We start from the raw sequence: 18625 nt of genomic DNA on the forward strand, positions 1-18625 counted from the left end.
GCAGGCAGCAAGGATTCTCGGAGTAGGGTGACAGCAGCACAGAGTATTTCAGGAGAGCAGTGTGCTGGTCTATGGGGGAGGTCACAGAGGTAGATATATGGTGGAGGAGCAGGGTGACAGCAGCACAGAGTATTTCAGGAGAGCAGTGTGCTGGTCTATGGGGGGCACAGAGGGAGATATATGGTGGAGGAGCAGGGTGACAGCAGCACAGAGTATTTCAGGAGAGCAGTATCACACGGGATAGGATTAGATACACGGCTCAGCAGTCAGTATCACACAGAATAGGATTAGATACACGGCTCAGCAGAAAGTATCACACAGGATAGGATTAGATACACAGCTCAGCAGTAAGTATCACACAGGAGAGGATTAGATACACGGCTCAGCAGCCAGTATCACACAGGAGAGGATTAGATACACAGCTCAGCAGCCAGTATCACACAGGAGAGGATTAGATACACAGCTCAGCAGACCGTATCACACAGGAGAGGATTAGATACACGGCTCAGCAGACAGTATCACACACGAGAGGATTAGACACACGGCTCAGCAGACAGTATCACACAGGATAGGATTAGATACACGGCTCAGCAGTCAGTATCACACAGGAGAGGATTAGATACACGGCTCAGCAGACAGTATCACACAGGAGAGGATTAGATACACGGCTCAGCAGACAGTATCACATAGGATTAGATACACGGCTCAGCAGTCAGTATCACACAGAAGAGGATTAGATACACGACTCAGCAGACAGTATCACACAGGAGAGGATTAGATACACGGCTCAGCACACAGTATCACACAGGAGAGGATTAGATACAGGGCTCAGCAGTCAGTATCACACAGGAGAGGATTAGATGTCCAGCAGATGGCCAAGTGTTTTGAAACAGCAGGGAGCAGCTCCTCCTATGTTTTGCAGGGGCAGCAGCTGGCCGTGTGATTTGGAAAGAGCAGCTTGGTGTCCAGGAGCTCGTCCTGGTTCCTCTTCTACAGCTGGTATGTGCAGAGTGAACATCCAAGCCCTGTTATGCTGGAACAGTACAGCATCAGTGATAACAGGGCTTGCAATAGAGTGTAAATGGAGCTAAAAGAAAAGCACTGGCCTCTAATAAGATGGCGCCTGGCCACACCTACAGCTGTGAATTGAGCTGCCCACAGAGGCGTGCCCATTTCACTCCTGATGCAGCTGCAATGAAAGAGATAGGGTCGGCAGCCGACTATTGTCTCTTATGCCCAGGGACTGCCGTAAATGAGCATGGAAAGTGTCGTTCAGCAGCCGGAGAGGTAAGATGGCAGCCGCCAGTGGCTGCATTACTACAGAAAAAAAAAAATCCATACGCACCACTGAGTCAAGCTTAGGGGACAATATCTTTTTATACTATTTTCTTTTTTACATTAAATTATGAAAAAACACGGCACCTTCCCTTTAAAATCAGCAAAGTCCAGATCAGGGTTTTGCAGGGTTATAATGCGCAACTGTCCTCTTTGGGTACTGGATAGGAGTCCTTCAATGAACTGCTCCTTTAACAGTTTATCTTCGTCCTTCACACTGTCAGGATCAACTTGCTTAACTGCTCGCAGCTCCTCCTGCAGGTTAAGAGCATAGTCCCTTATACTGTCCGGCATTCTCTGCTTACATCTAAAGAATCGTATCTTGATTTCAGCTGCAGTGCGGGTGTCAAAGGTGCTTCTCAGCTTGGCTAGAATCTTTCTAACAGTCTCTTTGTCAGTGTCCTGCCAGGCTTTCACCTCTTTGTGCTGCACCCATTAGCTGTCCAATAAGGATGTTCACTTTCTGGCTTTCAGACAAAGGGTATACTTTAAACAAACTGCACAGTCTTGCTTTAAATTCACTCAGGGTATGTGACTCACCCGAGTATTGCGGTAGCCAGGCCGCTCCCGGAAGGTAGGGCATAGACAGCGGCATTATGGGGACCGCTGCGGCGGGCGCTACTCCTTGCGGCGCTGCAGGGTTGGCGAAGGTGTCGCCGCTGCATTGTTGCTCTGCACAGACATTCTCTTCCCCTCCTAGTTAACGTTAGCCAGGGGTTGTGTGAGCTCACCAGCGGCCGCTTCGCAGGCCCGACGCTCCGGGCTGTAGGCCTCAGCTCTTCCACTTCTCGCGCGCTGTCCTCTCTTCCCACGCGGCACTTCACTTCTTCGCGCTCTGTGGCAGGCTCCGCCCGCGAAGGCCCGCCCCTCTTTCTTCCTGCGAGCGCCAAGCAGCGCGGCAATTGGCGCCAATTTCACGCACTCTTTTACACAAGCACAGTCTATGGCACACAGGACCCGGGGGGGGAGGTACCGGGCTCCGTAATCCTGTACGTGACGCCAAGTTGGGTCGCCCTCCCGGGCTGTGGGGTACTCGGTACCGGGCCGGTGTCAGCAGGATGTGTCACAGCAGCAGTGACCCGGTCCGTGGCCCTGGGTGCCCAAGTAATGGGGGAATTGAAATGGTGGAATGTAGTTAATGGAATAGTTCGTGACGCCACCTGTGGTGTTCGGCAATGAAGATGTTAAGCCGACGCTGCATGCAGATCCACTGGGACTGATGATATGGTGCAGCAAAGATGTACAAGCTCCCCACAGGTGAAGCTGTAGTCCCAGGGCAGTGTAGATGTGGCTGGCACGGAGATGTAGCAGTGCCGGAAGGGTAGGAAGCAGACAAAGACACAGCAGGGTGCAATTTCTGTACCTTTACTTGATAAATGCAGTCCAGGGTCCAGATTACAGATGGTACTGGAGCAGGCTAGCCTGAAAGCAGCTCAGGATTCTCTCTCAGCAGAAGGGCTGTGCAGTCTCCTTCTTAGCGCTTATTTGAATGAAATGAAGGAATGAAGTTCCTCCTAATTCTCTTCTACTAGCACTCCTCGTATGGCAGACAGCTGTAGTCGCTATTCCTCTCTTGGCTTACTCCGTGCTGTTGTGCCTCCGAGTCTTAGATGGGAGTAGGGCATTTACAGCCTCCTACTCCTCTGGTGTCTGTTGCAGGACCGTTAGTATCCGTACAACCGTGGAGACCAGGCTCCAGTTCATGCGCTCTCGCTGTGAGGGAGCTCTCTTTCCTCAGCTCAACCTCCAGCTTCTCTCCACACGTCTGCACACGTGGACCTCCTCACACTAACTGACCACTCTTTCCTCTTGGCCCTCAGAGAGCACTCCTCCCCTCAACTCCGGTTCAGAGTCGCCCCTGCTGGCATGGAGTGGAACTGTGTTGCATGTATAGGTTAACTGCGAGAGAGACCCTTCACTGCTTCCAAGCATGACATTAACCCCCCTGGAGGAAGGCAAATTCACTGTAGTGGCCATACTCCTGGGGGCATCACATTGGACCTTGAGAAGCCAGGAGAGATGCATGAATACAACCTCCCTTTAGACAGAGGGTCAGACTCGGAGCTTCTTAGGCAAACAGTAGAATCCTCTGGACAGGAGGGCCTAATGTTTGCTAATGTCAGATGTTCTGTGTGCTTGCTTCCATCCAGACTTTTTATGGTTGATCTGGGTATGCGATCCATAATATCAAATATCTCTGTCTGCTTCTAGATGAAGTGCAGCAGTATAAGTGCTAGATGGTTGCGGAGGTTTAGGCACAATGGAATGTTTAGGAGCAAATTGCTCATTTTATTCGATAATTCTAATGGTGCATGTTACGGGCTTGCGGAACGCACCAAATAATAAAGATGGAATAAGGTGTGTTCGCAGCCCGGGGTCCACCGTGCAGAGATAGTAAACTGCTGCTCGGTAATGGCGGAGAACTAAGTGAACACCGGGGGAATATCCGCTGACCCGGTATTCACAGGAGCGAACTCTGTTACCTCACAGAGCTGCTGAAATAAATGCCAGAGCCTGTTAATACTCACATGACTCGGCTGGGTGAGAACTAGCTAACGGTCACAGAACTCTGCCTCAGAGACTCGGGGCTAGAGTCCCTCTAGACCACTAGCGCTCGGCGCCGCAGCTGCGGTGCCAGCAAAAGACCAGAAAATATAAATTGCACCAAGTGCACACTGCACCACTCTACCCAGAGCAGGGAGGAAAGCGCTTAACTAGCGCACGGCGCCGCTGTAAGGAACGCTGCTGCTTGTGCGGTGCAGAGGTGCCTTGTGCTGGATGGCACTATATGGCGCTAATGCTCGTGTGGAGAGCGGGATGCTCTGTGGCAAATAGACTATGCCACTACTGGCGCAGACTCTGACTCTGTAACCCCTATACCATACACAACCAAAGGGAGGGGATCATAATGAGTCAGTCACCAGTCTCATGCATCCATGGAGTTATAGAAGAGCCAGAAGGCGCAACCAGACGCCTAGCATCAGCCTGGACAAGATGCCTGGACCGACGTCTCTGCTGAGCAGGAATCTCTGCGGCTGCAGAGGAATGGGAGACCGCAGAGGACATGGCTTGCGATTCCCCCTGTGCAGTGAGGGAAACCTGACGCCTAACAGTGCATGAGTGGACAGTCTTAGCCCACCGGTTTTTCCAGGACGTTCATCCTGACACTACCATCAGGAGATAGCCCTTGATAGGGACCGCAATACACAAGAGGTTAAAAAGCCACTCTCTCCACCACGCATCAGCAATTTTCTTGTCCCTATCAGAAACAGACATGAGAGGAGCCATCGAGGCACAGAAGACTTGCCCAGATCAGTTATTATTTATTGTTATAGCGCCATTTATTCCATGGCGCTTTACATGTAAGGAGGGGTATACATAATAAAAACAAGTACAATAATGTTAAACAATACAAGTCATAACTGGTACAGGAGGAGAGAGGACCCTGCCCGCGAAGGCTCACAATCTACAAGGGATGGGTGAGAATACAGTAGGCGAGGGTAGAGCTGGTCATGCAGCGGTTTGGTCGATCGGTGGTTACTGCAGGAGCTCTTGTTTGATGGACACAGGGGTACCGGGGGGGGGGCTGGTCCCTTCCTTTGTCCTGCAGGATTGTCCGGAGGCCGACATCTCTCTGGGCAGAGGTATCTCAGTCTGTACAGTAGAGGTGTAGCTCCAGATTCAACTACTTCCCCCTCAGGAGATCAGGATACCTCTCAGCTTCCTCACGGCAGAAAACTTGGCGCTGATAACGCCCACATGCCGACACACTTTCGATTTCCAGGGGAGCAACATGTGAGACTTCTTTGCAGACTTTTTCAACAGGAAGAAAGTACATGTGGCACCCCTGAGGGTTCAGTCGCCACAGAGGTACTGCACCTCCTCCTGAGGTGTGGTACCCCACCATTCAGGTAAGGTGGAGACACCTGAACACCTGCATCCCACACAACACAGTAGTGTAGCAAAGCACCTTTGGTGGCTCCCTGCTTGGAACACGAAGAGTGCTGGGAGGTGGGTGGAGCTTAGTCTGCACAAGAGAGCAGGAGATTATTAGGACTAGGTCAGTCTGACTCAGTTAGTCTGTGAGAGAAGATCCCCTGAGTGGGATGGATGGAGGGAGGTGCTGCAGCAGTCTCCTGTGACCTGGAGCTGCTGGCACTGGAAAGAGATATAGAAAGCCTGATTCTCCATAAGGAAGAAAGATTTGTACGGAACGTAAGGAGAAGAAGAGAACTAAGGACTAGGATCAGAGCAGAGCCCTTCCTCAAGTTCTAGGCGCATGGCCGGGGTCCGGTCCCTGAGGTTGTATGGATACTAATGGTTTTGCAGCAGACACTGGAGGAATAGAAGTTGTCACCACTTTATTCCCACACAAGACTTGGGGGCACAACAGCAACGTGAGTGAGCCGGGACTTGGTAAGAAGGAGTCCCCGAAGCAGGCTACAGCTGTCTGCCGTACAAATAGAGTTCAAAGGAACATCTTAAAGGAGGAACTTGGGTTTAACACACAACCACAAGTGCTTCATTACAAGCGCTAGAAAGGAGACGTTCAGAAAAGGCACAAATGTTGGCGGAGTGTTGGAACGGAGTACTTCATCTTGCCTGGAGGTTGGCTGAGCCCCTGACCTGGAGGACACGGCACCGAGGCGGGCACCTGTATGCTCAACAGACTGTGAGTAAAGCTTTGGAACTACATTCCCTGGTGTCCTCCGCTTATTCCTGCGCCAACCCACTCGGCACTGCTACATTTCTGTGCTTAACACTACACCGGTCTCCTGTCCTCACTACCACTCCATCTACACTGCCCTGGGACTACAGCCCTGCCTGTAGAGGGCCACAACATCATTGCTGCACCACACCATCTGTCCCAGAGGATCTGTCTGCAGCGTCGACTTAACATCTTCATTGCCAAACACCACAGGTAGCGTCACGAATCATTCACTAATAAACTTTAATCATCAGCCACACTATTTCTTTTACATGGACGTCCAGGGCCATGGACCGGGTCACCGCCACTGTGACCTCTCCCATTGAAATCAACAGGCCCGGCACCGAGTACCCCACGGCCCTGGCGGGCGACCCATTTATACATCAGAATGGGTACGTAACTGGGAAGAGTTTAATCGGGTAACCCATTGCTGGGGTATCCCGCAGGTAGACCTTTTTGCCACAAGGAAAAATGGATAGGTTGAAAAATGTTTATCCTTAAATCCTGGAGACAGCCCTGTGGGAATAAATACCTTGTCACATGTGTGGAACATGAGGTTGGCGTATGCTTTTCCAACATTTCCCCTAATTACGGCACTTTAAATTTGAGAGGATCAGGTCATAGTAATCTTAATAGTACCAACTGGCCTAAGAGAAACTGGTTTCCCCTGCTAAAACAAATGGCACTAGATAATCCCATCCTCTTACCATTGAGGCACCATCTTCTTTTCCAGGGGCCAGTATTCCATCTCAATGTGAAGTTCCTGCAGCTTTCAGCCTGGATGCCGAAACGGAAATCTTGAGACTTTGATGGCTTTCAGATCCAGTAATATCCACTATCCAGAAAAGTAGAAATTCTGTAACATTGGAAATATACAGAGTCTATATCGAACATCTCAGATACAGATATTCCAAAAATTCTGGACTTCCTCCGTTCTGTGTTCGACAAAGGGTTAAGACTTAGCACCTTAAAAGTACAAATTTTAGCCTTAAAGGGGTATTCCCAGCTCCAAGATCCTATCCCAATATCTAGTAGGTGTAATCATAATAGCAAATACCTCCAATTGGAAATGTAGTATAGTTTTTCTGATTTCTTATCTGATTTCTTATGTCTCTTACCTCATGTGCAAACATTGCAGGACCTTAAGTATCCATGGTTACGACCACTAGCAACTAACTAACTGTGACTATCAGTGGTCGTAATCATGGATACCAAAGGTCCTGCAATGCCTACACATAAGAGACAAAGTGAATCAGAAAAACTATACTACATTTCTAATTGGAGGTATTTACTAATATGATTATTATTATTATTATTATTACACCTACTACATATTGGGATAGAATCTTGGAGATGGGAATACCCCTTTAAGTGCCTACCTGGATTATCCACTATCAAGTCATCCCTGGATTGAGAGATTTATTAAGGCCATAGGCAGACTTGTGCTGGCAATAAAAACGCCATTCCCCCAAGGGACTTGAGTCTGGTCCTAAATGGAATATGTAGACCACCATCCAAGCACGTAGAAGACTCCGATTTGAAATCACTCTCCTTAGAAAAAAATAGTCTTCTTGACTGCTATTACTTCTGCAGGAAGAATAGGAGAGATCAGGCCTTGTGTATCAAAGATCCCTACCTAAGCGTTCTAGAAGACCGCAGCATACTAAGGCTAGATCCAACATTCTTACCTAAGGTGGTAACGACCTTTCATATGAGCCAAGAGATCCTCCTACCTTCCATCTGTCAAAACCATAAGAATAGACGAGAGCTCGCATTTCACTCATTAGATGTAAGGAGGGCAGTTCTTCAATAATTAAAGAGGCCACAAAAGATTGGCAAATGTAGAATTCATTCAATTTGGGGGAAAGAATTAGGGGAAGAAGGCTCCGAGAGAGATCCTGACAAGGTGAATTAAATTGGTAATCAGTCTGGCCTATTCCTCAGAAGGAACAACTCCTCCAGATAACATCAGAGCCCATTCAACCAGAGCAATCTCTACATCATGGGCATAGGCCTCGGTGGACCAGATCTACAGAGCAGAGACGTGGTCAAACCTTAATACTTTTTGCAGGCATTATAAATTGGACATTTTGTTAGGCCAAAGGACTACATTGGGCATGAAATCCCCCCAAGCAGTGGTCCCACCCTAAATGTTTCTCTGGTATTCTCCTGATGCTGCTGTCAGGAGGGACGTCCTGGAAAGGGGGAAATAGTCCTGGAAACACACTTATCCATTAGGACTAATAATTATACAGTAGCATGTAAAAGTTTGGGGACCCCTTGTCAAAATTATTGTTGTGAACATTTATATATACATCAAAAAAGAAAATGAGCCAATGCAAAAGTTTGCGCATCCTTGGAGATTTGTGTGCTCAGATAACTTTGACCAAGATTTCAGACCTTAAAAGTTTAGCCTCTTACCGTTATGGTTCGTTCAAATTTCCCAGCTTTATAAAAACCCTCTGACCTTGTGCCAAAAAACAGCAGCCATGGGTTCTTCTAAGCAGGTGCTTAGCACTCTGAAAATAAAAATGGTAGAGGCCCACAAAGCAGGAGAAGGCTATAAGAAGATGGCAAAGCGTTTTCAAGTTCCCTTTTCCTCCGTTTGAAATGTAATTAAGAAATGGCAGATAACAGGATCAGTGGAGGTCAAGATAAGGTCTGGAAGGCCAAGCAAAATTTCAGTGAGAGCTGCTTGTGGCATTACTAGAGAGGCAAATCGGAACCCTGCTTGACAGCAAAAGACCTTCAGAAAGATGTAGCAGACTCTGGCGTGTTGGCACATTGTTCTATTGTTCAGACACCTGCACAAATATGGCCTTCATAAAAGAGTCTTCAGAAGAAAACCTCTCCTGCATCCTCATCATAAAATTAAACATCAGAAGTATGCAAAAGAACATCTAAACAAGCCCAATGCATTTTGGAGACAAGTCCTGTGGACCGATGAGGTTAAAATAGAACTCTTTGGCCACAATGATCAAAGATATGTGTGGAGAAACAAGGGCACAGAATTTCAGGAAAAGAACATCTCACCAACCACTAAGCATGGGGATGGATCAATCATGCTTCAGTGTTGTGTTGCAGCCAATGGTACGGGGAACATTTCTCTGGTAGAGGGAAGAATGGATTCAATGGTTAGACCCAGAGGTGTAGCTAGGGTTTTGGTTCAGGGGGGCGAAACTTCTGAGTGGGCCCCTATCCAGAGAACCTCAGCAGATGACTGCGCTGTTGCCAAAAATAATCTATATAATCTGTATATATACTGTGTGTGTGTATATATATATATATATATATTCCATTATTGCGGCGTCAGCGCGGCCCCCCAGTGCGCGCCGCAATAATGGAAGAGTCTTCCATCATTACCCTATTCCTCTGACACACATCGGGTGCGCGATGACGTCACTTCATCGCTTCCCCGCTGTGTGCCAGTCTGACTGCAGCGCAGCTCCTGACATCAGATCAGAGCTGCCACTGAAATCAGCGTGGGAATGAGGAGGCGAGGTGAGTATAGTTTTTTTTTTATTTATATAGTGAGGCATGGTTGCATGATTATGATACCCCGTATCACACCAAGCCTGTGCTCTCCACTGTATATAAATAAGGTTTCTTCAAATATTTTGTTATATCAGCCTGATGAAGGGACGTAAGCAGTCCCGAAAGCTTGCTTTGTAACATCATTCACTATTATTTGTTAGCCATTAAAAGGTATCATACCCACAAGATTCCTATTTTGTTTCTCTCACTGAGAGCACTTTATATATATTTTTTCCCACTGGCTAACACGGGACCAAACCACTTTTTACGGTTTACGAGAGAGAAAGAAAGAAAGAACAGAGAGAGAGAGAAAGAAAGATTAGAGAGAGAAAGAAAGATTAGAGAGGAAGAGGGGAAAGAGAGAACAGAGCGAAAGAAAGAACAGAGAGAGAAAGGAAGAGGGGAAAGAAAGAAGAGAGAACAGAGAGAGAGAAAGAAAAAAAGATTAGAGAGAGGAAGAAAGAACAGAGAAAGAAAGAAACAGAGAGAGAAAGAAAGATTCTATAGAGAAACTATAACAGCCCAGCTCCCATTGTAGTGCCTACCTGAGCCTCCCAATGCAGGACATATGATCCGCTCACATGGCTGACATCCCTGAGTCCAAGGTGATCCCGCTGTCGGAGGAGACATGTTAATGGATCTGAAGCATTCCTTGAAGTGCCTCCACGGTTACGTCACAATCTCCTCCCGAAATTACCTAATTTCCTGTCAGCTTCCAGCACGTCACTTCCGGTGGAGTGTCACGTGCGAATTTTAAAGTGCTCCTTGGGGCTCTGCCGTGTACTCCTGTGTCCGCGGGAAAAGTAAGCTCTCGACCGGGGCAGACTCTCTCTCAAAACCGAGACGGTTGGGAGGTATGAATGCTCCCCACCATATACCTTGTACACGCATAGCTCCGCACACCTCATACACACACGGTTCCGCTTTCTGTGCCTCGTACACACACGGCTCCGCTACGTACACCTGGCACACACATGGCTCCATTCAGTACACACATGGCTTCACTCCGTAAACCTCGCACACATGCGGCTCTGCTCTGTACACCTCGTACACACGCGGCTCCGCTCCTTACACCTCGTACACACACGGCTCCGTACACCTCGTACACACACGGCTCCGCTCCATACACCTCGTACACATGCGGCTCCACTCTGTACACCTCGTACACACACAACTCCGCTCTGTACACCTCGTACACACACAGCTCCACTCCGTACACCTCGTACACACGCGGCTCCGCTCCGTACACCTCGTATACACACGGCTCCGCTCCGTACACCTCATACACACGTGGCTCCGCTCCGTACACCTCGTACACACACGGCTCCTCTCCGTACACCTCGTACACACACGGCTCCGCTCCGTACACCTCGTACACACACGGCTCCTCTCCGTACACCTCGTGCACACGCGGCTCCACTCTGTACACCTCGTACACACACAACTCCGCTCTGTACACCTCGTACACACGCGGCTCCGCTCCGTACACCTCGTGCACACGTGGCTCCGCTCCGTACACCTCGTATACACACGGCTCCGCTCCGTACACCTCGTACACACGTGGCTCCGCTCCGTACACCTCGTACACCCGCGGCTCTGCTATATGCACCCTGTAAACTCCTCTTGACCCCACACATAAACTTCCCCTCATCCAGCAGCATGACAACCAGCACAGCAGAGTCCTGCAGACATGAAGCCCCTGATCATGTGACCTCATTACAAGTCCTATTGCAGAGAAGAGAACATAGCGGCAGAGCAGGGAGATGATTGATTCTCCTTACTCTGCCGCAGATAGTTACAGCAGCGTAGCCCAGGTGGGCCCCCTCAGAGCGTGGGGCCCGGGGCCACCGCCCCCTCTGCCCCCCTGGTAGCTACGCTACTAGTTAGACCTCAGAATAGCAGTGCATGCAAGACGATCCGGGAATCTCACAGAACTGGAAGAATTTTCCAAGGAAGAATGGATGAAAATCCCTCAAACAAAAATTGAAAGACTCTTGTCTGGATACAAAAAGCGTTAGCAAGCTGTGATACTTTCAATAGGGGGCACTACTAGGTACTAACCATGCAGGGTGCCAATAGCATATATGCAAAGTAAGAATGAGGGGAGCACAATATTAGACCACATGTGGAAAGAAATACCCTACTGGTCACAATAAAAAAGTTAATGGTGGAAAAAAATGCACAGCAATATAGACTCTCATTCAAAAAATAAACATGTGTAACCTGACGAATATCAAAGGCCAAAAATGGAAGATCAATTCAAAGAGCATGGCCAAGATGTTAGCAGGCAGAAGGACCGGGGGGGACTGTGCCCAACGCGTGTCGCCACCTCAGTGGCTTCGTCAGGGGCAGAGCTGCAGCTTTTTTCCACCATTAACTTTTTTTTATTGTGACCAGTAGGGTATTTCTTTCCACATTTGGCCTAATATTGTGCCCCCCCTTTCTTACTTTGTATATGTGCTATTTGCTTAATAGAAATCTGTATCCTTGGAGCTACTATAGCCATTTTTAGTGGTTTTGCACTTAGACTGAATCAAACACTTAATATCCTAAATTTGGCCTCTTGTCCTCACTGTATAACCTGAGCATTATGTATTTATTACGTCATTCTATTATGTCAGCCTTTTCCTCATTTTGGTCTTTGTGGGATTTGTTAATCTGCTGTATTTCTGTGGGTTTTAACCTTTAACTCATTTATATATGCACATATACAGCTTTGTATTATTGGACTACCTATCAGTATAAGGCATGGATATAACATTTCTCACACTGATCATTTTTATATGGGCTTGATACATAACAGGCTTTTTCTTTGGTCCGAGGGGGTCACCCCACTTGGGGGTGTGTTTTAGATTTTAAATGCTTTTAGCATTCTTTTTAGTGTGTTTTTGAAGTCTTTCTGAATAAACATTGCTATTTCTTTACTCTTTATTGTGGTCCCTGGTGTATAGTATGTCTCTTTCCCATTTGTGCTCAGTTTTTTACATACTCCAGGATGACCCAATAGTTCATATTTTGGATGGTGCCCTCCATCTTGTTGTTCGCTGCACAATATGTTGACACTATATAAACAGGCGTAAAATAAAGCCTAGTTTTAGCGAGGTGGTGGCAGGACACATATACTCCAGGGAGGAGGAACCTCTGAAGTTATAACTATGTTACTATGCTCCGCAACATGGTTATTACAGCAACAAGAAGGATAAGTCATGGAGTTATGGAAATCGCAGGACAGAGACCTGTTACTGATTGTAACAACCTTGCTGGCGTCACTGCATGGCCTCCCATTCCCCGCACACCAACTTACTTTCTGCTTCAAGCCATGCTGTGAAATCTGTCTGTTGCCAGCCCTGAGCTCCATGTGCTATGCCTCTTGTTCTCCTGCTTGCTCTCCATGTTTCCTGACTGTGTGTGTATAGGGGGGCGGCACCTGAACTCTCTGGTTCTTATGCAGTCTGGGTGCACCTGGGTAATCTGTCCCTGACCAATCACCTGGAGCCCTTGACTATTTAGTTTCGCCACTCCCACTGAAACATTGCCTGTGCAATGTCTAAAGTCAGTTAGCTCCTTGCTGCTGAACTAGCCAGGCCCTGTTCTGTGTATCTCCTTCTCTGTAGGAATACTCTTTCTCGCTTTGTACCTTGTCCGCCTGCCAGGAGGCAGAATATCCTGGTCCTTGTGTCTTTGTCCCTGTGTCTCTGTCTGAACTCAGTCTTACCTCTGTCTGTCAGTCTCCTTGTTTGTGGTTTCCTTCTCTGCCGTGTCTTTCCTTGTGTCCTCCCTGTCGGTGCATCTGCACCCTCGCAGATTTATCTGTGTTCCGCACTCCTGCGGCTCTGCCTGCTCCGCACTCCTGCGGCTCTGCCTGCTCCGCACTCCTGCGGCTCTGCCTACCTGCACCTCCTGTGTGAACAGGTCCAAACCTGTTCTCTCATATACCACACCTTCCTGCCTATGTCCAAACCTGTTCTCTCATATACCACTCCTTCCTGCCTTTATCCATACCTGCATCTCCTGTGTGAACAGGTCCAAACCTGTTCTCTCATATACCACACCTTCCTGCCTATATCCATACCTGCATCTCCTGTGTGAACAGGTCCAAACCTGTCCTCTCATATACCACACCTTCCTGCCTATATCCATACCTGCATCTCCTGTGTGAACAGGTCCCTACCTGTCCTGTGTCTCAAGCCGTGCCCGCCTGTCCTGTGTCTCAAGCCGTGCCCGCCTGTCCTGTGTCTCAAGCCGTGCCCGCCTGTCCTGTGTCTCAAGCCGTGCCCGCCTGTCCTGTGTCTCAAGCCGTGCCCGCCTGTCCTGTGTCTCAAGCCGTGCCCGCCTGTCCTGTGTCTCAAGCCGTGCCCGCCTGTCCTGTGTCTCAAGCCGTGCCCGCCTGTCCTGTGTCTCAAGCCGTGCCCGCCTGTCCTGTGTCTCAAGCCGTGCCCGCCTGTCCTGTGTCTCAAGCCGTGCCCGCCTGTCCTGTGTCTCAAGCCGTGCCCGCCTGTCCTGTGTCTCAAGCCGTGCCCGCCTGTCCTGTGTCTCAAGCCGTGCCCGCCTGTCCTGTGTCTCAAGCCGTGCCCGCCTGTCCTGTGTCTCAAGCCGTGCCCGCCTGTCCTGTGTCTCAAGCCGTGCCCGCCTGTCCTGTGTCTCAAGCCGTGCCCGCCTGTCCAGTGTCTCCAAGCTGTGCCCGCCTGCCCAGTGTCTCCAAGCTACGCCTGCTTGCCCTGTATCTGTCGTACCTTCTTGCCCTGTGTATCAGCCTGCTTGTCACTCAAACCTATCCAGGTGTCCTGTTCCCGAGAGGGATCAGCAGCCACAGCCAGACACCACCCTGGAGTGGCACCCGGCAGCTACCTGCCGCACAAGCCTGACCTCACCATCAGAGGCTCCAGTGAAGACCAAGGAAGGTTTGTGGCACAGTGGGGCCACAACCCCCCCGGCTCGCGCCATTCAGCCGAGGCGCGAGCGTGACAGTCTACCCCCCGGCTCGCGCCATTCAGCCAAGGCGCGAGCGTGACACTGATCTGCAAAAGGAGGAAAAAATGGAAACAACATTTTTAAAGTATCTTGATTTATTCAGTATGGGGTAGGAGTGCCATGTGCAGAAATCTCCACACTTCCACACCTTGAGGTTATTAATAGGTATCTGAGAAATGTTCTTGGGCAAATCACCAAACTCCGCTGCTGGCAGCTCCCTTTTACAATCGTCAAAAAATGATGTCCCAGATGTTCTCGATGGGAGACAAGTCTGGAGACGCTGAGCGCAGGTTTAGGCCATGAAGAATGCTTACAGTAGCACGAGCCTGGCAATTGCATATCAGTAACACGTCTATCTATCCTGTGATTCCCATGAGTCCACAACTTTTCCTTCTTAGTGTTGCAGTTTCAATGTTGAAGTGAATATCAAAGAAGGAGATCTACAACTTTTTTTTTTTTTTTTTGCTATGAAATCATTGCATAAGAGTTTTATCCTTTTTCCGTCCCAGGACTTGTAGGATTCCTGCGCGCCACGTTAACATCCTGCTTTTTCTCCTAGCGCAGATTGTATGAAATATAAAGAATTGCTCCTGAATTCTTCACCTACTTCCAACCAGCAGAGAAGTGGTTACTACTAAGCTAGCATGCAAGCAAGCACATTAGTTGGGGAGACAAAGGAAAGCGTGCTGTAGTGCCTCCCAGAATCCTCTGCAGTGTTGCCATGCACTGCCGGTGAGCAGCACGCGCTGCATGTGTCAGGCTGAGCAGTTGTCACAGAAACACAGCTTTAAATAATGTAATTACTTTAGAACACAGAACGCGAGGACCGATCCCTCCACCGCCCCAGCTCCAAGGAACTGTCTGCTCTGCCGCCTAACCGCAGCGCCTTGCCTCTATTATATCCTTAGCACAGGGACCATTAAGTGATTCCTGTACACCAACATGGCTGGTTAACTCTTTCTGCGCTGTCTCCCAGTGCATTCCAAGCTCTAGATCGTCACGGTTATAATTACACGTTTTATTATACACATGTATATGTCCTTTGTGTGTATTGGCACGCCGAAAATACTCGATCAGGACATGAGCGTGCCGGGATAACACCTTATCCGAGCACACTCACTCATCACTCGTGCGCACCAGTCTCCTCTTTTTCAGGCGCTTTTTCAGGCAAATTCTTGTGGGGACTGTTCTGTCCGTAGAATTGTAATAAGATTTGAATAGATTTAGAATTTAATGTTGATTTACATAAAGTATTGTTTTTAATATATATTGGTGAACCGATTCCTCTATACTTTATACTGGTTAATAATTGTACTTGTTTGGTGAAATATTTTCTATGTTATCTGAGATTAGCATAATGTAGGGACAGAGAGCCTGATTCCAGCGATGTGTCACTTATTAGGCTGTGTGCCGTAGTTTCAGTATAATCAGGAGATTATCACTGCAGGACTAAGCATCACGTGCAGGCCTGTCCAGCTAATCTATGTAGCCCCGCCCCCTCCACTGATTGGCAGCTTGCTGACAGTGTATACAGGACTCTGCCAATCAGTGGTGTGGGTGTGGTTATACACCGCTCAGCATTCAGAGCTCTATTACATCTACAGCAGAGAAAACAAGGATTCTATCAAAACTGCAGTAAGCAGAGGAGCGAGTGATACATCGCAGGAATCAGGTTCTCTGCCCCTAGATGATGCTGCGCTCAGATTATATAGTAAAAATCTGCTGACAGATTCCCTTTAAATCTGAATGAATTTAGAATTTATTATAGCTGAACGTTTTGGGTTTTTTTTTTTGTGTGGAAAAATTAATCAAATCCATAAAAATAACCCATTATGTGCTTTAGACAGGAGTTTCAATGTGACCACCGCTAGGCTGATAATTTTGGGTGGATGTGACCAATTAAGAGCTGTTGGAAGTTTTTCTAAATCTAGCCAAATTTTTGTGTCTATGGCTCATTTTACTATTATCTGTTACGGCAAGTTCCTCTGGCCTCGTCTGTCCGCAGATCTATGAGCTCACAGCCTCGCATCCCCATAGTCTCCGTGCTTCATTGTATGGCAGGGCGCTTTACATCTTCCTGTTGTAAGATTTTGCTGCCAGTGCTTCTCTCTTTTTCTTCTTTTTTTTTTTTTCCCCAAGTAAGAAAGCTGTGTGACTCTCCGCACACTTACTGTTTAGGGGGATGGGGTGGAAACAGATGGGGGTCTTTAATAGCTGTTCTCCAACAATATGGCGTATCTGCTCTTATACACTGTTGTTTCTGTCATTAGAGTGTCAGCTCTTGGCCGTTAGCGGGCCCTCTGGGCTTTATACACTATTACTTCATGTTTATTATGGTGGTATCTCTTCTTTTTTTTTTTTTCTCTTGTCACGCGTCAGTATGTGTACACCACGTCTTTTTCAGGTGTAACCCACCTGAAAAAGCGCTAATGAAACGCTACAAAGAATGAACATATGCTTTTCTATGTAAAAACATTAAAAAAACAGCCTAAGTGATGGCAAAAAAAGATGCTAAAGGCAAAAAACCTTGTGTGCACATACTTATAGGGATCGGATTAAACGTCCGTACGCAATAGTGATAGCCTACGGACAATACACTGACCAACGCAAGTCTGTTTGATAGTTCACATTAGCGGTTTTACACCGATCGTCTGCATGTAAAAAATTGCAGCGTTAACCACTCGGATTCATATCCTGGATCAGACTCGGCCATTATGGGTGGGTAAAGATATGGCGCCCCACCAGAGGTGAGTATAAGGCTGGGAGCGTAGATTCTCTCATTACGGTAGTGACACTGGCGTCATACTCTGATCTGAATTTGATCAGGGTGTCAGCTTACTGTGTTCCGATTCTCTCGGATGAGGGAATCATAGCACAGGTGAGAAGATGGAGAACAAGATTTCTCCATCTTCTCCATTGTGTGAGAGTCCTCGTAAATCGGACTGCACTCAGATGTCATCCACGTGCAGTCTGCTTTCTATGCATTCCATGAATTTGAATGGGTGAGTGGCATCCGATGTATACGCTCGTGTGATCCCTTACTGTTATTTAGGAAACATATGATTGAGAAGGGGTCGTCCGAGTAGTGGATAACCCCTTTTAACGTTCTAAATTCTGATTTGTTTTAGAAGAGGGATTGGTTCTGTTTAAAGTGTTAATTTGCTAAAATGAATATTACTTTACATTTTCTTCTCTCATTCTAGGATAAGGTCTATATTCTGATAATGGTCGATCCAGATGCCCCCAGCAGACAAAATCCAAAAGCCAAGCACTGGAGACACTGGGTGCTCGCCGACATAAAGGTGACTGGGAAGTGGAAATGTCAAAACGCCACAAAAAAAAAATTAAAAATATGATTCATTCTTGAACATAATTTTCCTTGATTTTTTTTTTTTTTTTTTTTTGCCAAAAAACATTGGGCCAGGATTCATCAAAGTTTTTACGCCACTGGACATTTTTGAAAAGTAGCATAAAGTCACGAGACTTCTGGGGTTCTCACGCCTTTTTTCACAAGGTGGGCAGAGCTGGGGCGGGACGTCAAAATCATGACGAGCAGCAACGTTCATTACTCCACAAATCTTACTCCAAGCAGTGACTGGAGTAGGATTTGTGGCAGGGAGCACACAGAGGCGTACCCCACTCGTCTGGCACTCCTGATACATGAAGAGGCGTCTGACTGCAGCCCATGTCTACATCAAGACAGGCGTGACCTATGCTAGTCTTGATGTGTCAGGCCCATTGTTTAAAATGGATGGCACCACACAATTTTTCAATTCGGTGGGTTTTTATTTTTCTTTTTTTTTTTGGGAGGGGGGGTGGAATTGTCTTCTCTGTAGGAAAAAGACATAATATATGAATGAAAACATGAAATTGATAGTATATTTTTAACAGAAAAACCACAAGTCTGTAAAGGAACGTTATGAAGTCTGAATTCGAAGTTCAGGCTGCAACAATAATCAGTCACACCATAATAAACAATAAAGACACCCTGGAATACAGCAAGTATATAAAGCAAGGAGACAAGTGGAATACTAGACACCACTGTGACATAATACATCCCTCACATCTAATAAATGG

The 18625-nt window shown here is 47.6% G+C and overlaps 1 protein-coding gene across 2 annotated transcripts in view; it reads left to right on the forward strand.

Annotated features, from left to right (window-relative positions):
* PEBP4 (phosphatidylethanolamine binding protein 4) overlaps positions 1–18625 on the forward strand; it is a 95525-nt gene that overhangs the window by 55725 nt on the left and 21175 nt on the right. For both annotated transcript variants that reach the window (XM_073588902.1, XM_073588903.1), the window contains exon 4: positions 17752–17850. In XM_073588902.1, the coding sequence (XP_073445003.1) occupies positions 17752–17850 (99 nt within the window). The remainder of the gene's footprint in view (positions 1–17751; positions 17851–18625) is intronic.

This window comes from Dendrobates tinctorius, unplaced genomic scaffold, assembly GCF_039654945.1.
Source record: "Dendrobates tinctorius isolate UK_male_01 unplaced genomic scaffold, ASM3965494v1 ptg000104l, whole genome shotgun sequence".
NCBI classification, from domain to species: domain Eukaryota; kingdom Metazoa; phylum Chordata; class Amphibia; order Anura; family Dendrobatidae; genus Dendrobates; species Dendrobates tinctorius.